The 23,830-nt window shown below is 32.8% G+C and overlaps 2 protein-coding genes across 2 annotated transcripts; one reads left to right on the forward strand and one right to left on the reverse strand.

Annotated features, from left to right (window-relative positions):
- The first annotated feature begins 4,469 nt into the window (after positions 1–4,469).
- Positions 4,470–16,339, forward strand: LOC132756303 (uncharacterized). The gene is made up of 5 exons (XM_060747337.1): positions 4,470–4,630; positions 10,507–10,802; positions 12,228–12,539; positions 13,357–14,375; positions 15,101–16,339. The coding sequence occupies exons 1-5, from the start codon at positions 4,569–4,571 to the stop codon at positions 16,322–16,324; spliced, it is 2,913 nt and encodes a 970-aa protein (XP_060603320.1). The 5' UTR covers positions 4,470–4,568; the 3' UTR covers positions 16,325–16,339.
- A 573-nt stretch (positions 16,340–16,912) lies between these two features.
- LOC132756304 (uncharacterized) lies at positions 16,913–23,825 on the reverse strand. The gene is made up of 4 exons (XM_060747338.1): positions 23,674–23,825; positions 21,343–21,645; positions 20,880–20,980; positions 16,913–17,310 (listed from the first exon to the last, which is right to left on the reverse strand). The coding sequence occupies exons 1-4, from the start codon at positions 23,726–23,728 to the stop codon at positions 17,140–17,142; spliced, it is 630 nt and encodes a 209-aa protein (XP_060603321.1). The 5' UTR covers positions 23,729–23,825; the 3' UTR covers positions 16,913–17,139.
- Between the last annotated feature and the right edge of the window lie 5 nt (positions 23,826–23,830).

Genomic DNA, 23,830 nt, shown 5'->3' on the forward strand with positions numbered 1-23,830 from the left:
TTCTCTTTTATAATGTTTTGCAAAATTTGAAGTTAAACTTATGAAGGTTAAGCAAAATTGAATGTAGAGCTAATTGATTTTTAACTGTCATTGAACGGATTGAATGTATTATCAATTTTATTCTGTTTGAAAATCTGAATTGCATTCGCGAAATTTTTAACAATTTTGGCTGATATGTACATAATATATTATATACATGTATATATTTTCTTCCATTCTCTCATTGATCACCCTAATCTTGAATACGAATGTGTGTAAAACTAAATGTTCACAAAAAGCATTGTGAGTATGAAATTCCCGGGGGTCTAAAATCAAGTTCGTTGTAAAAAAAAACTAAAATTAATTAATTAATTAATTAATTAACAAAAAAGAAAGAAAAAATGCCTTTTCCAGGATTCGAACCAAGGTCTCTACACTCACAGAGCGAACACCACAACTACGCTATAATATGCTAAGTATACGCATAAAAATATATAAGCAGTATGCGTTTATAAAAGAATAATCGACATCCCTGATATGTCAAAATTGATGTAAACAGATAATGAAAGGAATAGCGAATTCGGGCAAACAAAAAATCTGTAAAATATTTTAGTTCACATGATTTGGTCACGTTATATATGATTTGTGTAACCGTGCATTTTTAACATCTGATAAAATCAAGGAATTTAAATTTTGGCATTGTATATATTTAGGTTAAAAAGTGTACAAAAAGACAATAAATCAATCTCTGTGTACAAGGAAGCACGGAATTATGTAATAAATCCGTGAAGGAAGCTAATATACAACTAAAATACCATGTCATGTAAAATTTGTACTGCATCGTATACTCGTGTAATTGTAAATAACATGCTTGGAGTTATAGAAAGGTATGTTCTGTTCTGTTCCTTTCATAAAGCATCGTGCCTATTACAGGCGATAAAAAACTTTTGATTTTTTTAGTAGCGTGGTGGCCGAAAGGTTAAAGCGTCTTATCTAAGGATTGCCGTGTGGGTTCAAACCCTGTCAGGGGCAAGCCGTTGTTTCCGTTCGCAAGTTGTTTGCATGAGCAAGAAACTTTACATTCATTGCTTATTACTGGTTTGTTCCCGGAACGGATTCGAGAGTTTTCAATAAGCTTATAGCTTCTAACGCAATCGAACTAAAATAGGCTTGTATAAACTAAATGTGTTTTTTATTATTCAGTAAATTCCGAGTATAAAGTTGGACGAATCACGGCTGACACAACTGAAGTAACCATAGTGTGCGAGACGTAAATTCAGAAGCAGCGGTCGGACATAAATCTAAAATGACAATTGTTTAAATGACGAGTCATACTCACTTTTCCAGAACATGCATATAATTGACAAACCTTGGACTCTTTCAAGAGGTGGCCTTTTATTGTGGTTGGTGGTAAATACTAAAGTATAAAGAATATATATAATATATGAGTCATTGCTTATTGGGCACTTAGAAAACCAAACCTAAAGACTGACTTATCACGGAAAAATTTAATTCATTTAAAGATAAAAGCATGAAACACATGTTAACAAGAATACACTCATACAATGCACATCTAGATTTCCACTTTAAAGAGTCCACTTCCTTAAAATAGTATTAAATCCTAAGTCACGTGAATTACAAGTGCGCAGTCATGAATACTGACTGACATTTTAAACGATGATTATGGACAGGCAGTCGGATATATCAACTCTGATTCTCCGGGCATTTTCTTTGGCAAAACGGTCATCGAATATGGCATTTGTTGGAATATATTCGTCGGAAACATTCGAGGCGTTGGCTTTAACAGATCGCGAACACGTGCAAATAAAGACTGGACTTATGCCTCAGAAAATTGCTGTTGAAATTCAACCAAGTCAAGTTCAAGCGATTGTTCGGCATATCCGTACGCCTGAATACCCATTGACACAAATAAAGATAGCGAATTTGCGTTTTGTTTGTTTAAGAAACGGAAGTGGTTGCATGACGGGTATGTCAAATTTTAATATAGACTCGACAGCTGATTCTAAATATCGTATTGACAAAACTGTGTATAATATTATACATAAGCATTACACAAGCCAAGACCTTTTGGATGGTCATCATGCTTTAAATATCTCGGCAATATTGAAGGAAGAGTTTATAATAATCGGAATGTGTAAAGCGGGAGAAGAATATTCATTGAAAATTAAAGCGGAAGAAGAATCATCACTGAAAATTCTCAAGGCTATTTTGGAAGATCCTACAAATGCGGATGATGAAATATCCGTGAACCGAGCGTCTGAAAAAGAAAGTAGGTCCACAGAAAGTACTCTATTTGACGAAGAAGAAAAGTCATTCAATTTCTCATTTAGCTCTAGCTTTGAAAATGGAAACGAAACTAGTAATCTTTTAGTTGAATCGGAAGTTGAACTCCGCGAATCCGCTTTGTCACCTGAAGAAAGAAAAAAACTAAGGCAGAAGAGAGAAACCTCTTTCTGCGAAGACTGGCGGAAAGCTACGATCAAATCTATCGATGCCTTAAAGTTGATTGGCCCTTTCAAGTCAGACGATGAATTTACGGACAATCGACCTCTTATTGATAATATGGAAAGCATTGGATTTGACCAAGATGTAAAAGTGTCATCCGAGTCCGAATCAGACTCGGATGATATGGAGACTGAGCATGGGTCAGAACGGAAAAAGGGACATCGTGTGATTCGGAGGCCATCACGTGCTACCATGGTGTAATTGGCACAAACATTTTCAAAACAAAACAAATTCCAAATTTGACACATCAATAGGATATTGTGGCGATTCATATGACATGAAACCGGATCTATTGTCAAAACAACGGCAACATTTTATTAACTGGAAAATTTGTTATTAACTGGAAAATTTGTATTTTCAAATCTTTTTGAACAAACATTTTACATGTTGGCATTTGGAATGAAAGAAGTCAGGGTAGATTCTTAATAAAATGAAGTGAATTTGTGAATATTTTGGAAACCTCGAGACTTTGTGATTATATGTTTGTGATATTTGACAAGTGTGAATTTTATTTGTGCTTTCTTATAAGCATTCTATATTTGCTGTTCTAGTTACAACTGAGTTATTAAATTACACATGTTTATTATAGTTCTATTAAATTTCCTGTAAGGTGTGAAAGGTAAACAGCGGATTGTAATGATAAAATTAAAATTAATCATGATAAGGAAACATTTCATGTTATTGTTTTTCTAAAGTGTTTATGTTATCGTGTATTATACATGTATTTCACTGAACATGTACATACAACAAGTGTTTACGGAAACGATACATAATTGCGTATAGATAGAAACGATTTAATCTAAGGGAGTGTTTGTATTTCAATACTTCATCAGTCCAGATTAAATTTATTATGGTACAAGCACTTTCCTTTCGCTGCTTCCGAGTATATTTAGAATATAGTATTCAAATCATATCATATCCAACTCGATAAAGATGTAGTGTAAGCGTTCATTATCAGTTCCGGAAGTTGATACATACATATTGTTCATGCACTTTATGTATCCGAATTGACATTGAACTTTCAAACTATGATAAACACATGCGTTTAGTGATTAAGGCATATTTGAAAAGAAAGAAAGAAAGTTCTGTTTGAAAGACCCGAATGAAACCAATGATATAAATGATATAAATGAATGAATGAATGAATGAATGAATGAATGAATGAATGAATGAATGAATGAATGAATGAATGATTATTATTATTATTATTAAATTATTAGTTAATTAATTGATCAATTTTAGTAAGAAAATTTATCAATTTCAGCGAGTGGATTTGAGGCCATCAAAGGTCAGATATTGATTTAGGTTAACTTCGAAGTCAGTCCTCTGTATCCCATATGGGTGGCCACTGGCTGAGTGGCTGTCTCTAACACGGATAGTTAAATCTTCCGTGCATGTGTATGATAGTCATTGATTCGAATCAGTTTTTCGCTTGTATGTGAAATAGCGAATCTTGACTTTTTAACAACAAATTGTGCCTTTGAGCGAAAACCTTTTGGAAATGCATTTGTATCTTCTCTATTGAAAATAAAATAAAATAAAATTGAAGATGTAAATTTAACAAAATTTGTTTTTCATTTCACCTTTCCTAAGTACATTTACCTCACTTTTCTTATTGTCCCAGCTGGTCAATATTAACTCTGTGGCTAAAAGTCAGTTATTTGCAGCATGCAGTATTAAAATAATAAGTGTATCAGTTAATGGAATTATGATTGCTTATGGAAGTGAAGACGCAATACTAGTATAAAATAGAATTTCATAAATTTATTATATGTTGATTACTTTGTTCATTTTCTTTTTATTTATCTATTCGTTTTTAGATTTCAAGCGATTTTCGTTATTTATAAAATCGTCTGTTAAATTAAAATATATCTGTGTAAAGCCAAATTAAACCAGATCAACGTTCAATTGCGAAAACACGTGACGTCCGCGAAAAGTAACGCGCATGTTTTGGCGCTTATGTGACGTAACAAATAACGTCACGTAAATCTATTAAAAATTAGTTTCCGGTGGAAAAAAAGGCAGGCATTTTTTAATTACGGATTGCCAATGAGAGGCTATTTATGACAAGACTAGTGTTCATCGGCGTTTACTTGCTTTTTAGTGCCGTGGTCGCTGGAGAAAGGTTTGATTTTTTTAATATTTGCACGAAAGTTTAAAAATTACATTACAGTAGCTCTATTTGTTATTATTATCAGTTATTTTATTATATAATCATAGACAGTTGCATTTTTTTCAATGAAGAAAATCTTACTTGAAATAATCAGGTTGATAGTGTTTGTAATAATAACAATTCTATAATAAAATAGCGTTATTGGCCTAACTATATACCATTTTCGAGGCAAGATATACGAAAGCTGTAGATGTACTTTATAATGTTTATAATGACGCGTACTATGTGAAATAGTAGCACAAAATATATATGCAAGAAGGATACTTGTTTCCTACCAGTTTCCGACCCCTAGCAGTTTTCCGGCCCTTTATCATTTTTATCCATTAGAGTGTAATTTTTATCAGTTAAACACCTATGTCACTTCATCAATCAGAGAAACATTTGTTGTCTATGCAATACAGCAGTTAAAATAGTACGGCGATTGTTATGTTTTTAAGTTTTGCCTGTTGTTAAAGGCTGGGAAATTTGAGTCTGAATGCCCATGCACAATAACGGAGATCCCTTCCTAGGTAAATCATTACTTTTAATCAGACGACAGGGAAAAGGTTGGGAAGTTATATTTACTTAACATTGCTTACTGGTACAGAATTATATTCAAAATAAAAAAAGTCTGAAAAACTGCTATGAAATTTTTAATAAAAGTGAGAAAAGGTGTTACATTTCAGGCGTTTATTTCAATTAAAAAGTAAAATTGAAGATCAACATTAAAAACATAGTAATGCTTGACAGGTACCTAACTTCGTTCTGTCAAATATTTGTACTCTTCCGTAGACAGATTTTTATTTTATTTGTAAAAAAGTGGGAACTGCTAGGATACCAGTAAAGTATAAAAAGTATAATAATTCATTCCTGTCGTTAGAATTACAGCGAACTCATAGACATTGTCATTTTAAATTACAAAATTTGTAAGGCCGTTAAGTTTTGTTTATATGATTTATTTATCAAATAATTCATTCATTCATTCAAGTTTTCATTCATTCATTCGTTTGTTCGTTCGTTTATTCATTCATTCATTCATTCATTTTTGTCTGGTATCGTTTATAAACGTATAAAAATACTATAAGTAATAGAAAGAGCACCGAAACACGAGGCTATCTGATTTGTACGAGGGGGCGTAGCCCCCGAGTATTAATCAGATTGCCGAGTGTTTTGGTGTTCTTTCTCTTTTGTATCATAGTCAAACATAAAAGCACGTTCCCTGCTGTCACACTATGAAACCCCGGCAAAAATGAAGCAATGAACGAACATCTGAATATGACATTTCTCTCGCTTTCCCTTTCTCTGCCGTCACAATATGTAAAGCCCACCAAAAATGAGCCAATCAATGGCCATGCTCTGGAGTGCGGGTAACTAATACCCGCACTCCAGTTAACGCACTGTGCATGTATATGTATACTATTTAACCCTGACACATTTTCAACAGAAAGGTCTCCAAACTATGATACAACTTTAAAGAAACAAAACTGTCGCACAAGGTAATATTTATTCTTATTAATCTATTAATTATTTCACTCTCATCTATATAGCTCTATATGTATATACATTCATACATAAAATAACATGGCAAATAATTATTTAATTTTGTGTATCGGCTGAATTAAGATGAAAGTAGTCCTGCAAGACTCCAATAAAAATACAAAAAATATCTTTCAATGCAGTTAAAAATATTTATTGAATAACAATTCGGAAAATGAAAATGTGCATTTTATTTCATATCTATTTCTCAATATTTCATTTATCAATATATGAGCCTCGTCACGACAAAACCAACATAGTGCGTTTGCGACGAGCATGGATCCAGACCAGCCTGCGCATCCGCGCAGTCTGATCGTGATCCATGCTGTTCGCTATCAGTTTCTCTACTTGTAATAGAGTTGGTAAGCGAACAGCATGGATCCTGATCAGACTGCGGATGCGAAGGCTGGTCCGGATCCATGCTGGTCGCAAACCCATTATGTTGGATTTGTCGTGACGCGGCTCATATAAAGAATAAGTTTAAACTAATGACAAGAGTACAAATTAACTAAAATGACGTAGAATAAATGATCCCTGTCTCTTTAAAGGCCCATTATGTCCCAGAAATATTTTTATATTTATTTCTATAGAAAGCATTTTTATCTTAAGGGTACTGATATAATTTCTATAAAGTTACTCACTGGCCAGTTACAGGGCTGGGAATCAAAACTGCGTCGTATCCTACAAAATGTAAACAAACGCCGCCATCTTGGAGCGAAAAAAAAGTATGTTTTTGTTTATAACTGTTTTTGTTGGAAATGACTGAAAACAAGATATATGTATTAACACGCTACACTATTTTCCGCTTCGTTCGGTATATGTTGCTTGCACAACTATTTTGTAAAACAAAAGTTATAGCGAACTTGCAAATCGAAGCGGGGCAGAATTTTTATGAAAATGTGTGGATACGACGCAGTTCATATTGCTTTATCCATCGTTTTTCCTTCAAATCAATTATATACTCGTTTTCAGAGTTCACCACAAACTTCAAAACATGATTTTGCATCATTTACTAAACTTTCATTTAAAAGAGATGTTTATTTTCCAAGAAAATAATGATTTTTACGAAATGATACGACGCAGTTGAAAATAAAATATGATACGACGCAGTTGTATTTTCATTGCAGGCTGAATATTGGTTAAACTATTTTAATTATGTGCTAGGTATATGCTAATAACGTCCAACAACATTTCTTGTTTACAACTTAAGTCAAAAGCAGAGGTCACTCATTGGTTTCATAAAAATGGAAATGTAATACAATTCTTTTAAGGCTGCATTTTTCGATTGCATTTTAGTACTAATCATAAGCATCTACAAATTCCGAAAAGCTGTATCAAATGCAATATACATTGAAATACGTGATCGCACACCCACATGACAACGTGTTCTAGTGTTGCCTTAGCATGCTTATAAACTTGTTCCCGTGAGTTTGAAATGGGAGTGATTACTATTTATGATACAAAATTCAATATTCCAGTGCAACCTCTCCTGGACCCTGTATTAATCAGGAATGACAAAAAACAAAAGAGAAAGAATTACAAATTTTGAAAAGGTCTCTCGCTATCGGGAATGCGCAAATTGCATGCCTTCCTTTGTTACTTGTAATTAGCAATAATTTCCGTCAATTCCGTTATTACGTATGTCTTTTACGTGCCGATTTTATTGTCTTCATTTTCTTAATAATCGATGAGAACAGATGAGCTTTATTATTTGAAACTGAACATTAAATTGTTAAAATTATATTATAAATGGTTAAGCTACAATATATTTTTGCAAGTAGGTTATGCGTTCCGTTTAGTCATTTTATGTTCAGTGCCGCGGAACTTTACCCCTGATTTTGTCGTATTGCGTTTCTTTATCGCCGATGAGGAAAGGTCTACGGAATGTATTTTCTATATTTGCACTTATAATTATCATTCTTCTCCGTCAAAAAACTTTAAATTTTCAAAATCGAGTTACATATGATACAACTACAAATTATTTTGTAAAAATGGTGTCCGTTTTGCAAAGGTATTTCACGCTATGCACCGATAAATTTGATGCAGATATAGGCAGACCTGATCTTTCAACAGTATTGAAGAATTATTAAGTTTTCACAATATTGAACAGAAAATTTAGGTCAGATTATCGTATCGAATTTTCAACAGACTAGAGACATGGCATCTTAACATACCTTCCTACTCAAGTGTGATTTTTATTTGATAATGAATTGCCTGAAAACTTAAACAAAAGTTTTAAACAAAAGTTTTAAACAAAAGTTTTAAACAAAAGACTACACAGAGGATTACCCCCTGTTTACATTGAAAATTTCTCTGCTAGTCATACCGAAATAAGAAATTTAAATTTTATTCTCTTTATAATTAATTCAAATATTTATAATCTTAAAACTTCACGCCAGAAGCTAATAAAAAAGCTGCTTATTTGTACAGCTGACTTTAACAAATTTTGTTGAAAAAACAAGTCAGACAGGTGTGTCCGACCGAGGCCGAGCTGTTTATGTTTACTGAATTCAAATCACTTGAACTGAACTGCTATGAATTCGAAAACCACCAGGGACTTTTTATTCTTTCGTGTGGAAAACCTATCAAGCTAGTTTCAAAATGTCGATGGTTCTCTGCAGTTGCAACATTTTGCCTGAAATAATGCACAAAGGCGCACCTGAGGTCCTCGCCCCTAGTAAAGCTAATGTGTAGAGTGAAAGTTTGAAAAGAAACCACAAAAAAGCAGTCATTACCCAGAACATGCAGAACCACAGTAAACTTAGAGCGTAGCTAGCAAAAATGAATTCAAGTAAATAGATTTCTTCATTATTTTTGCGAAAAAAATTAGGGATAATATTGAACATACAGGAAAATATAAGAAATTATTTCAGATATTATGATCAACAAGGTAACATGTTCATGTTTAACTGAAAAGTCGCTTCCGCAATGTAAACTTTCAAATTAAATGGTATAATGGACATGACACATTGTATTCTAAATAATTAAAAGCAACAGAACATTGCTATACACCGCAAATGATCTGGGTTTTTTTATCTAGCGCAAGTGATTATTCCATAAAATAGAATTGTATCATAGTTTGGAGACCTTTCTGTTGAAAATGTGTCAGGGTTAAATCGTATACATATACATGCACAGTGCGTTAACTGGAGTGCGGGTATTAGTTACCCGCACTCCAGAGCATGCCCATTGATTGGCTCATTTTTGCTGGGGTTTACATATTGTGACGGCAGAGAAAGGGAAAGCGACAGAAATATCATATTCAGATGTTCGTTCATTGGTTCATTTTTGCCGGGGTTTCATATTGTGACAACAGGGAACGTGTTTTTATGTTTGACTATGATACAAAAGAGAAAGAACACCAAAACACTCGGTAATCTGATTAATACTCGGGGGCTACGCCCCCTCGTACAAATCAGATAACCTCGTGTTTCGGTGCTCTTTCTATTACATGTATTGCCAAAATTATCCCTGTTGAAAAGACTGCCAAAAACACAACTGCGTCGTATCATATTTTATTTTCAACTCCGTCGTATCATTTCGTAAAAATCATTATTTTCTTGGAAAATAAACATTTCTTTTTAATGAAATTTTAGTAAATGATGCAAAATTATATTTCGAAGTTTATGGTTAACTCTGAAACAAATATATAATTGATTTGAAGGAAAAAACGATAGATAAAGCAATATGAACTGCGTCGTATCCACACATTTTCATAAAAATTCTGCCCCGCTTCGAGTTGCAAGTTCGCTATAACTTTTGTTTTACAAAACAGTTGTGCAAGCAACATATACCGAACGAAGCGGAAAATAGTGTAGCGTGTTAATACATATATCTTGTTTTCAGTCATTTCCAACAATAAAAGTTATAAACAAAAACATACGTTTTTCGTTCCAAGATGGCGGCGTTTGTTTACATTTTGTAGGATACGACGCAGTTTAATTTGATTCCCAGCCCTGAGTTACCTGAATCGTCTTTTGATTCTGTTGCTTTTTTGCAATGACTACAATTAAGGTGATTTATTATTTTGTATGGCAGTCAAAATACTACGTTGTTTACATTTTACTACTTTTTGACAAATAATTAAACATTCAACGCTTATTTCTTCAGGCGATAATCATCTAAAATGCCCAAAAACCATTATATTCTACAGAAGAAATTCCCCCATTCATTTCTGAAGCACAATATTCTTCTTATCAAGGCAAATATGAATAATGAGGCTCTTCACTTAAACAATATTTTGAATATTTAACAAACAATTTTTTTTTCATTCGCCTGTGTCGTAAAAATTATGTTTGTGAAATTATTTTCAGTGATGTATGCAGCAGCGTCGAGGACAATCCATGTCGGAATTTTCCCCTGTCTTTGTTAGACTGGTACAAAGATACCAATGAAGCCGACATCGACGGTTCAGTTCCCGACGACGTAAAGTTTCTAAACAGCGACGGCTCCCTGTCAGTTATTGGGCGTCTTTTACTTTTCCCTGTTTGCTATTTCGATGAAAGCTACTGTGTCGAATATGGCCAAGGTGCCGACGAAAAATGGAGCGTGATTAAAGTGTGCCAAAATAGCGACGAAACGTGTTTACTGGAATACACAATTGAAACAGGTTAGAGCATGCTAATATTTATCATAGTGAACTTTTCTAACTTATGTATAAACGAACAGTAGGCATGAAAAGAACTTCAAGGGTGGTAACTAAAGTCATTTTTTTAAACTATCGGATGATAGTTTACTTCAAATTGAGTGCAGCGGCGGCATGGTCGAGCGGTTAACGCGTCGGACTAGTAATCTATGGATTGCTGGTCGCGTGGGTGCAAACCCCTTTTGGGGTCTACCCGTCGTTTTCTTAAGCACGAAACTTTACACTTATTGCTTGATAGGCGAACGGATTCGAGAGTGCTTCAATAATAAGCATATTGAACAATCGAACTAAAACAAATGCGTATAAAGTACATTTAGTATACACTCTTTTTCACTCATTTTTGTGTTACCAGTTATTGCCTATCTGATATATATAAAAAGGGACTTACATAACGCTTCGATTTTATGTCAATACATTATTGTTTAATTAGCCGCCCGTATACTTTTGTATTATATAGAGGATATTTGTTTGTTTTGCATGTAAGATTGAAATATAATTTCACTAAGTGAACACCAGATGCAATATTTTCACAAGTGGCGTAGCCACGAGTGAAAATATAATAGCTGGTGTTCACGAATGAAATATATTTCTATCTTATATGTAAAACAAATAAATTTTCTTTTTATTTCATGCTTTTTAAGTGATTTTAAGTATTTTTTACTGATTTTGCCGCGTAACGTCGCGCATTCTCCTTTGTGACGTCATCACATCATCAATTTTGAATTATAGTTCTGTTAAATTTCTCTAATTTTGTTACATTTTTAACATGATGTATGGTAACATCGACGTTCTTTTCCTAAAGAAGCACAATTTACGTATGACGGCATTTATTTCTGACTGTTATTCTATTTAGTTATGATTTTCTTTTCATCCGCATTCGGATATAGTCCGGCTACAGTGAAAATTATATTTTATAAATTTCACTAGCGGTTTATCAGAATGTAATCATCTGATATATTACAATAAAACACTGGAAAGCATGAAATAAGGTATCATAGCCTACACTATCTACAATTATACACGAATTATCACTGCTCCGTACTCTTAATGTTCGTAACTGATCTGTTTACTCGTATATTTGTTTTGTTTTTCTATTATGACTTTTGATAACTACATGTATTATATATACAAAACGTTTAAGCATACCATACCTTGTTTATTATTCAAACATTTCTCAACCACAGTATAATATATATTGTTCTTTCTTTTCTGTCCATATTTTTTCATTTTTTTTCTCTTTAGAAAAATATTGACAAGAAGTGTTAATCTTGAACTTGTGATGCAACACATGCAAATTATTTTCAAAATATGTCATCTATTTGATTAAAACTTCCAAACTTTTGAATTTTTTTTTCATAGAAATAATATAAATGCACCTTTAATTTACAGGTTGGCATGCTCTACATGGCATTATAGGATCTATACGACAGGCCAATTTAGTATCACCTGCAAATTGCTTACAGATTTTGTACGGCATATACTCAAACACAGTATCTAGTCTACACTTTGTGCTTTCTTTTGTGAAATCAAGCTTTATAACAATGGCGGCAAATGTTACAGGGTTAAATCTGCTAGATTGTAGAGTATTGGGGATAATGGAAGTCATCCAGGAAGTGTTTAGAAACATCACGTGGGCCATGATACGTTATGCCGTCGTCGGTATAATTGCCGTTTCCCTGTTCCCGTCCACTAGGCAGATAAGTAAGTACATGCAGTCTGTAATATTGTAATTAGACGACTGTTTTTTTTACTAGAAGTTCCTATGATGACATCAACTTGCGTGCATAAAAGCTTAGTTTCTGACAGACATGTCTGCTACTGTCAAATAATACCAATGCTTTGGAACGGATATTTACGATTAATATTATTTTAATTAGTGTAATTTCATACAAATTGCTATTATCTTTATAAGTCATGTAAGTACGCCATTAACTAATGAAAAAATGAATAAAATAAACAAAAAATAAAATAATCTAAAGTAATTAGCAGACCTGTATCATGTAGGGTGCTCAAATGTCATGTGTTAGTCAATTGACAACCACTTTGGAGATACTTGAAGAGATTTGAGATTTGGTTCTTTATTTTAAGAGGCCATGGCAGTTTTACAAAAGAGTGTTGTGGTTTTCGAGCTTTTTTAATTTTTAAATTCAGCCAAATTTGACAAAGATTAAAATCATTTATAATACTGCATGTTTGTAACGCCGTTTTTCATTGGGTAATCGTGACGTTTATATAGTTTTATATACACGGCTAGCCTAGCGGCTCGGGTTATATTTCCAAACAACCGTTTATATTATTAGTTATAAATATTTTTGACAGGTTATATGGCCCTATATAAACGGTTGTTTGTAAAGCGACGTTACAAACGTGCAATCTTATAAAGGGCCTTATAACTTGTCAAAACCTGTATACCTAATAATAAATTGATACTAAAAGTTGTTTTTGAATACTTAGAGGTTTGAGATTTGGTTTTCCATGATTTCTTAATGGTCATCATATATTTTGTAACACATTTCAGGAAAATATACAATGAAAGCCGTAGGTGCAACGAAGTATTTGTGTGGGCCATCAAAAGAAAAGAATTGGTGTAAACCATCTCTGAGTACAATAGAAAACACTGCAGTAAACTCGGGGTTGATAGGGGCAACAACTGTCATTGGAAGTTTAGGACCTCTATCTGTTGGAAATGTCCAAATGCTGAAAGAACATTATCCGATGTGTGAATATTTTGATATACAAGAATGCAATTGTGGTGGTAGACCTGACAGTAAAGAGCCAAAAATAATAAGCACAATGACCGACAAGCCCTTTGGTTCCTCTTCAAAAAAAGAATTAGAACCAGTTTCTCGTGCAGATGTTATTGCCGACCCTGAAATCATAGAAGATATCAAATGTCACAAAGATATCCATGAACCTGAAAGTGTGGAAATTTTACCAGAATGGGTTCAAATGGCAGTTGGTGGAATTCATGTATCTGACACAAATGTACTAATCGACAACATTTGCAAAAATGACTGTGATCCAGAAACCTGTCCTCTAAAACAACTTACAGAACCAAAAGGTAGTCCTTGCGATGTATCAACGAATGAGAGTGAAATATACGAAGAATCGGTGGAGAAAATATCACACACTACAACAGCCAATCTTGTAAACAGTTCTCCGAAAAAGGTCCAGTTTAATATTGGAATCCCGCTGCATAATGGTGACTCTCTTGATATTGATTCAGAAGAGGAGCCTTTCATCAAAAATCTAAACGAAAGCGACATAAGTGACATAGAGTCACCTTATCTAAACTCAAGCTTCAAGGAGGACTCTCCCTATGTAACGGCCAACTCTGTGCCGTACGAAGACCTTCTGGACCGGGGAGATGGTGCCATATTCTCCACATTGACTAGAAGGTCCCCGTATATTGAAGAGGGACTAGGTGACCTGTCTACCGATATTAGTTTGAAGGACAGCGAACGCAGTATTCTAGACTCGAGCATTCTTGACGTATCCGACTTAAACAGCAGTATATCATTCAATGCAGGAGAAGGGGTAAGTGTCCTTTATTACTGAAAATGAATAACGTTTTAATCATCTAATCAGTCAAACTGTTTTGTATAATAAGAACAGAAGGAAAGAAAAAACAAGTTTTGTGCTCCATTTCAGAACACATAACAATAAGACATTACATCTTTATTGAACTATGTTGCTGTTAAAATAAATATATATACAAGATAACTAAGAAATATACTCAGAAATACATTGAAAATCGTATGTTTGTGCTATTCTCAGTCCGATTTGAGCGAAAAGCGTTGCATCGCTTTTCAATTCTGGGCAATTTTTTACAATTAGAATATTTTATTCGGAAGAACGGAGCGAGCTAATGATCTGCAAAGTATACATATAAGTTATTGGTATAGACCTACATCAAATTGAGTAATAATCTCGGAAATATATTTCCAGGCCGTCATGTCAAAAACCTGTAATCTCAACTTCATTTTGTCATTAGTTAACCTTTTCCGATTGATATGATTGAATAAAATGTTAGCCAATTTAATATAAACTCTTAAGCTTATGTATGCATTAAACATGATAACAATTATCTTTTTTTAAAGGAAAAGCATTGTCTTTCATTCTGATTCTGTTTTTTTAAAGACTATTTGAATTGCCTTGTGTATATAGCAAATTGTAACATGTATATATATATTCTGAGAAATAGAATATGTTTAAACTAATGATTTCTTTATTAGTAAAATCATATTCCTTATATCTTACAGGTAATTGAAGTTGCAACTTTATTTGCATTGCAAACATTTTGGCGCATAGTTAAACACGCTTGGCAGGACGGAAATGCTGACCGAAATATCAACAACGTCTCAATACAAGAAAAAGAAAGCGGACTATACGTTATTAGGCAAAAGAATAAAAGCAAAGACTACCGATCACCTATTCGTACAACATACAAACGAAGGGCAGAAATTCTCAGAGAGTTAGATGATAATAATAATAATAGCACCGAAACTTTATTGTATTACGAAGTTACCAATACTTTACGCAAAGGCAAATTGCTCCAGCCATCAACATTAAAGGGACAAAATAAACACAGAACAAACGAAGCTTTCAGCAAATGGAATGATTGTTGTCATCAATCGCAGAACTTAAGTAGGGAGACTGATTCGGGAGCAAAGCTTAGACAAGATGCATCTGTTAATGACGAAGAACACATTGATAATCCGAATTTTAATAACAATGCTCGTCATAGTAAGAGAAAAAGAGGTCATACAAAACGACGTTCTGATAGCGGTAGTAAAGCCGATTGTGAGGAATGTGATTGTTCTGATGGCGGTGTACAAAAGAGAGGTCGCACCGTCTACAAAACGCGCGAAACTCTGGATAAATGCCATGCGAAGAAACATGACCAAGTCATCAACAGTGACATTTGTCCTGAAATAAATAGAGATACTCATAAAAGTCACGTTGCTAAGAAAAAACAAGTTGCTAAAAAAGGTCAAGGATCTTCAGCGCATAATCGAAAGAAACGGCGCAGGCGCAAACACACTTCAACGCAAAAGAGAAATATACCCAGTGACGTACAAGAAACAATAGATAGACTCACACGTGACTTAACTAATGCATCAATGAACGATCATATTGGTAATTATGTTGGTGATTCGAGCGATGACTTTGCAGACGACTCTTTCAGCTCATCTGATGAAAAATCCGGAATGCTTTGCCATTCGTTACATAAGAAAAGTACACAAACGCCTGCATGTACGCAGATATGTAAAGAAGGTTTGCGAGTGTCAAGTGCTACATCATGTGGCCAAAACAAGACGTGTTCTTGCAGAAACTGTAAACGTCATCAGGTGAATGATATCATACATAAACGGGAATCTCAGAGGCGTAATATTTGGGAGCTTAAAGAATACACGCACATTTCCAAAGATGACGTCACATCAAATATTCTTGCCTGGGCCTGGTCATGTGTCGAAAAGTTATAAAAAAATTTGCATTTTGTAATTGTCTTTATACATTGTTTTGAAATAAAATATTCAAATTGCTAAATATTAAACAGATAAGGTTGTTATTTTTGCCATCTGAACACGACAACTCTGTGCAAATAATTTCAATGCAATATCATTATTCTAATTGGTGTTCAAACTAAGATGTGTGATGGTATTTTACAACAAGGACGTATAGCTCTTCTAAATTCTTTGACCCACCATTTATAAATGATAACTTATCATTAAACTCACTATTTAGTCATGATAGTTTATTGATCATTAAGGTACCGGTACTACAAAGCAGTCACATGCAATGGTCTGCTTTTATGCAAGATATTTTACTTATCAAATCCATAAAATTATTTGATATAGTAATATTGGTAAAAATTCTGATTTCATAAACTTTCCTACTTAGCTGTACATAGGTGATATTAGTGGAAAACCCTTACTGGCCTCACATGTAAGTATTTTTGCTCATGCGCGCACGGACGGAATCCCCCAAAATTAAAAAGGTTACGTTTTGACAACGCACAGATGGAAGTGATTTAAAATGAAAACTTTTTATACCTATTGAAAAACTAACACTTATATTTTGTCTCGTTTATGCATCTGCTTGATTTGATATCAATTTTTTGAAGAAAGCAAGTAAAAATCAAACGTTTAAACGAAAAATACGGGTACTGCTTCTGTACGGGAACTGCTCGCATGCCAGTATAGTACTCGTGTTTTTTTTTCATTTAGAAGTAAATTCATGAAGTATGCATCCGTAAATTTTAAAGAAAAAAACTTGTTTGCTTCAATTAAATTCTATATTAAAGTGCTCCTGAAAAGTATGTCTCAGTCATTGTCTTGGCAACAATCTCGTAAGTGTATTGGCTGGCTGAAAATGTTGAAGTTGAGACCCAGACGCAGTCTTGTAGCCAACTGTGGCCGCTACAACTTGGATATGAAAATAAAACTTGTGTAGTCCGCTTGGCTGCGTCCTGAAAAGATATAATTATAGAGGATATTCAAGTTACTTCTATAAATACAGAATTTATTTTCATTGTGAACTATGAAAATAAATAGCAGTAGCCACGAGTGAAATATGATAATGTTCATACCACACGATGAAAATAAATCCTGTATTTATAGAAAAAAACTTGAATTTTCTGTTGATTATATTCTTACAATGCATAAGAAGAGTTCTCTTTTAATTTTGTTTATTGACTGAATTTATAAGAAAGTAGTCCGTGAAGACACCAGTTAAAATACGGAAATTATGTTTCACTGCAGTGAAACATAATTTTTTACAGTGAAAATACCGAAAATTAAAATACGCATTTTATTTCATCAATATTTCTCAATAGTTCATCATAATAATATAATAAAATAAGATAGAACTTCTTATCCACGTCTATATATCTGTTTAATATGCACTTATTTTTGAAAGATAAACATACTTAAGAAATAATATATCCCAAACTGTGATTTTATTGCTCAATAACATCACTGTTTGGAGTTCGGATGCGGGGAATTATATCACGAGGGCGTAGCCCGAGTGATATAATGATGCGCATCCGAACGACAAACAGTGATGTTATCAAGCAATAAAATCTCCGATTTGGATATATTATTTCGATTCTAACACGACATCAACAAATAAATGCTGCCGTACATGATAATTAGCTAAATTGCGCCTGATTTGTTGCCGTACTTATTATCAGCGCGTCACATTTTTAGTGGTTACGTCACGTGTTTAATGATTACGTCACATTTCTAAATATAGAACGTCAAACAGTGATTTTATAGCATAATAACACACACTTTCGGTTCTTCTATGTTCAATAGGGAAACATGCGGGTCGTGTTAGAATATGTAATAGAACTACTTTAAAGGGCATCGGAAATTAAACTACACTTTTGATAATATTCATGGAAAACATATACATGTTATTGCATATTTCTGAAGAAAAACATTTTTAAATTCAATTTGAATCCTCATTGATAAACTGAATAAATAATCACACATATTTTGAAGTGTACAAGAACTCGTACTTAACTGCGATACACAAGTAAAATAACTGCGCTTTAATATTTCCAATGATAAACTGCAGTTGATGTCCCTTTGTAGACACCATACATAATTATATATTTAATTATGATGACCTAAATTATACGCCTTAAATCATTAAATATACTGTATTGAAAGAGTGTATGAATCAAATTATGCATGCGAACATAATATAAGTTAATGCAAAATGGTTCAATAAATTCATAAACTCAGAAATCAATCTACGTGAATATAATATTCTTTTTTTATCACACATCCAAAATAAGACCCTGTTGAAGTAATTTAGAATCGACGCGTTAATACTTTGCGCACCTAAACGCTATAATTATGAATTTTGTTTAACGCAAATGACGTGACGTCAATATATCGTCGCTTGAAAACTGTAATGTTCTATCTCCAAATTTTCCAAAAACAAGTTAAATACACAATTTTGTCCGTAATGGACTGTTCTATCTCATTGACATGTTATATTAGTGCTTCAGAGCTTCATTAATAAATTACAACGAAATCATCCTGTTCTATCTCCACAAATTTACTATGTCTTGATAAATAGACTGTTCTAACTTACTGGACTAATCATATCATCGATAAATGTCACGTGACCTGTGGGATATATGCAGCATACTGTTCTAAATCCAAAATTATCGTATCAAAACATAGCATCAAATCACGTGATAGCAGGACATCCGCCATGTTGTACGAAACATTTTGAGTTAGATGGTTTGTTGTTTATTTAATATATTTATACTAAATATAAGTATTGAATGATATTGTGTATTCATTTATTTCCTCCAATCATTGACATTTTAGTATTCAGTCCTGTAAATTTACTGCATGTGATTAAACAACAAGCAAAACTGATCATGATTTGAAAGTAATTTCGGATGTGTATTTTCGGATAGAAACAACTGTGATCATACAATTTCATCAAACAAATTCGTAAAAAATAAAATTTGTTATATGTTCTAAAGTTTCTTTAACGTAAGGTACGTTCTGTCTCAGAAACCAATTATTTATCGTTATAACAGACACATATGAGTTTAAAAAATTGACTTTACTCATTGCCAATATGAAACAAAAGCATAAGATGGTTTAGGTTACTGACCAATGTGGAATATTTTGGAAACTATAACAGAACTCAGGCTTTTGAGAGATTAAGATAAAAGCAAAAAAGGCCTTTAAGAAAATTTATAGATATTATACGTTTACATATAATATATGTTTTCGAATCCGTTAATGTTATATTACTAATAGATTGCTTTAAAGTAAACACATTTTATACCAAAGACAGAAGGAAGAAAAATATTCTTATACGTTTATTTTGTTTGTCTTGTAATTTGACTTTGAATTTCTAAATGAATATTTATATAGCATTATGTTTGTATTGTTTTTGTACACGAACAATCTTTAAATATGACATTTTCCAAATATAAGTCATGCCTGCTCCACCTTTAAGGTCTTTTCTAGCAGATATGTTTTCATTGACTATTTAAGTTATAGAACCATTTTTTTAACATACCTTCAATTATAAGAACTTCTTATCAACACACAGAACATGTAAAGCGCATAACAAAATAATTACTACTATTTCATACTTTTGGAAGGAATTTGAATTTGACCATCTTTTGAATTTTCATTAAAAAAGTCTTGAAAGATTTTCCTAGCATTCTAGAAAATTTGAAAGTTTTCTTTTCCGGTTTGCGGCTAAAACTTTCTTTTTCCAGACATTGAATCACTTTGATTGTGGCCAAAGTTATAAAAATAGATATAATTTCTACAAAATTTATGTGGGTATTTTATCTTTATTTACTTAAATTATTTGTTTAAATGTCATTTAATAATGTAATGGATTTAAGGATTTTAATAAGATTTCGAATGTCATAGTTCATGTAGTTAGATACATATGATCTAAGAAATAGTGTAGTGTCAAAGTCAACTAATCAAGGGATAATTAGCCGAGAGCATTTTTGTCAGCCTTTTAAAGATAAAACATACTGTTTTATATGATATAAATCGATTCAACTTAAAAGACATAATGTTCTAAGTCACATTGAACACTCTGATTTTAACAATTTTTGAAAAAAGTTACAAGGACTGTTCTATCTCCAAATGTTTTTTTAGGTTTTTAAGCACGGAAATATCAAAATCCACACATCTTTAACGATATTGAGCTGTTCTCCTGACACCACATTTAGTAGTTTTTAAATTTTCAAAATCCGACAATAAATAAAAAAGTTATGCAATACTAAATCTTTAAATGCTTTTTTCTCAAAAACAACAAATTGGCACTTAGAACAAAACGTTTTTCAAGCGACGATATATGCACGGTCATGAAAAATCGTTTTTACGGAACGGGTATGTGATAAATTATTCTGAGTACAAATATGTGCAAAGAATGTGCTGCCTTACAGGGAAAAAAAATATACAGAAGTATAATGTACGGTGGCTGGTTAAAATTTCAATTAATTATAAACAAAAAGATTTCTTTACAAATAAATACCGTTAGCATGAAATGTATATCTGGGACTGGATAAACGGTGTTCATTCTTATTTCTATCAACATCCCAACAGTCAGGCGAACCTCGACATTTTCTGGTTTACCTGATGTATATAAAATATACAAATGATATTAGTACAAGCATGTACTTAGTTCATAGTTTCTTTCCAATTATTTCAAAGTTTATATCAAAGTGGAAAGTTCTGTTATTATATTTATGCATATATAGTGATTTAGCTACATACGCTTGGACACAATACTATACGCTACCTAATAAGAACGCCTTATTAGAGTTATCTAGATCTACATTGAAAATAAAATCTTGAATAAATAAAGTATACTAAAATAACCTTCATGCATTTTTAAAATAACCTTTATGTATGTCTCAAAAGTTTCTTAAAATATTATAATATTCAATTCTTTTTTAACATTTTAAATTATGACAAAAACATTAACTTGTACTTACATTCAACCAGGAATTCTACCCCAGCCGATTGATATTTGTTGATTCCGCACCTATAAATCCCGGCCGCCATATTGTCAGCCCCGCTGATTATCAAGGAGAAGCACCCGTTGATTTCCTCTCTTATAGAAAGACGACCAGAGGGGCTTGTTTGTGTCCCATTTTCCATGATGATTTCCCAAACATCCCCAATTTTCCTGCTCCATGTTCTCGTGGTCAGAGGCGTGTCACAGTAATGGCACGTCAAAACTGTATCCCCTCTACAGTTTGCAATCGCCGGTGCTTCTAGCCACACCCGAGAGTCAACTGGTTGTTTAGAAAAAGCAAAAAAAAAAAATAACGCATTGATATGTAAATGTATAGTCATTTTTAACATTTTTTGTTCTTTTATATTACATATAATTATATACCAATTCTTTCAATAATAACCTAATAACTTTTCCCGGTCTTTTCCGTCAAATTTCGGTAAATTATGACAAGGGTACGGTCTGCTCGACAAATGATTATGAAAAAACAACAACAAGAAATTTCATTTTGCTTTGTGATTCGACTTTGTTTTTACTTTTATATATGTATACGTAGTGAACTTCTTAATTACTAAGACCCGTATCGTATTTTCAATTGGTAGAAAAATTTATCAGTTTAAATCATTTATTTATTTTTTTCAATTTTGATTGAGCATAACATGATTGTGTTCAATGCATGTATCAAGCTGTAAAACTGGAAGCAGATAAAGTGTGTGAGCATCAACATCGAATGAACCTTGCTATGAACAGACGTTTCTTTTCGTAAGAGTTATCGTAAATGTATTTTTTTGTCTTAAGTAGTGGCTTTCTGAAAATGACTGAAGTACTGTATTTACTATTATTTATATGATTACTACATATTTGATTACAATATACATATTCATTCATGGTGATGTTTTATCAACGGTAGCTACAATTTGGACGATTACGTCGCGTAACGTTGTCGCAGCAAAGACGTCGTGAATTACGACCGTCTTTGTTGATAAAATGACACCCTGCTACATTTGCAACACAACTATGCTATTTCTTGTGTATAGAAAAAGGCATTTAGATCAAACACCTAAACCCACGATTAATTAAATGTAATTTTTGAAATCAACAAATTTGACAACCATACTCCGTGTTGCAAGCTTTCTATACTGTCATGCAACTAGGACACACTTATGTTAATTTTAAATCTCAATTAACATTTACACAACTTCTAAATGACGAATGACAAAATTTAAAACTGTTTACCAGCATGAGATAATTTATTTAGTAAAACAGTAACAAAACTTTCTGACCTATATTTTAGAATAAACACAAAAACATGTATATGCATAAATGAAAACAGAACGTGGTGATGTTTCCCCTTCATAAAATGATAATTGTTCATACATATGAATACCATTAGAGGTTAACAGATTGCAAATGTTCAATATTATAATCAATTAACAAATAACATGTATAGCAGACCAGTTCTTAAATACACTGCAACATTTACTAAGTTTCTTGCCAAAAAAAGGGACGAAATATTAACGAAAATTAGTTACAGATCAAGGTACGTTACATCTATATATAAACATAGCCCGAGTCTTTACATCTTTAGGAAAGTATATAAACAGAACGATATAGACTATAAAGTCTTGTTGGCTCAATTGCTAGAGCGTTGGACGGTAAATTAGGCGAACTGGCTTCAATTCCCGGACGGGGCAGGTTATTTCGTTGTGATTGATCTCAAAATAATTTCTACTGACATGTTCTTCTGTTTTTTAAAAGTAACAAGTGCTGCCCTTAAAGTTATGAAACATTTTTTGAGTTCTGTCTAAAATCTCAGGCATTGATTGGTCAGTGCAAATTTTTGTCCGTTTCTGTCTATTCTTATATCTGATAACTGTCGTTGAGCTGAGAAGATTTCTGTTTACCGTGTTACACTAGGAAAAACGGTCATGACCACAAAAGGGCTGTATAAATTGAAAGGCAGACACCTTAATCACTAGGCCACGGCGCAATCATCATCATCATCATCATTATCATCATCATCAACAACAACAACAACAACAACAACATAATAATAATAATAATAATAATAATCATCATCATCCTCATCATCATCATCATCATCAACAACAACAACAACAACAACAACAACAACAACAACAACAACACAAACAACAACAACAACAACGACAACAACAACAACAACAACAACAACAACAACAAACTAAACAAAACATTATCATCAACAACAGCAATAACAATAGCAGAATAAATAAAATGATGAAATAAAATAAGCTAAAAATGCTAAATAATAGAAACGGAAACATACCTGACGTTGATAAAATAAGTATAGTTAAAGCAATGGCGGGAAAATATCCTGACATAATTCTAATAAAACCCGCAGTATGTGTATGTGTCTGGTGCACTCCAAATACTTTTTTCAAATGATACAAACAACATTTAGTGTGTCTTTAAATTGTGTCAAA

Source organism: Ruditapes philippinarum, unplaced genomic scaffold (assembly GCF_026571515.1).
Source record: "Ruditapes philippinarum isolate M1 unplaced genomic scaffold, ASM2657151v2 ctg6819_1_1_1_1, whole genome shotgun sequence".
Lineage (NCBI taxonomy): Eukaryota > Metazoa > Mollusca > Bivalvia > Venerida > Veneridae > Ruditapes > Ruditapes philippinarum.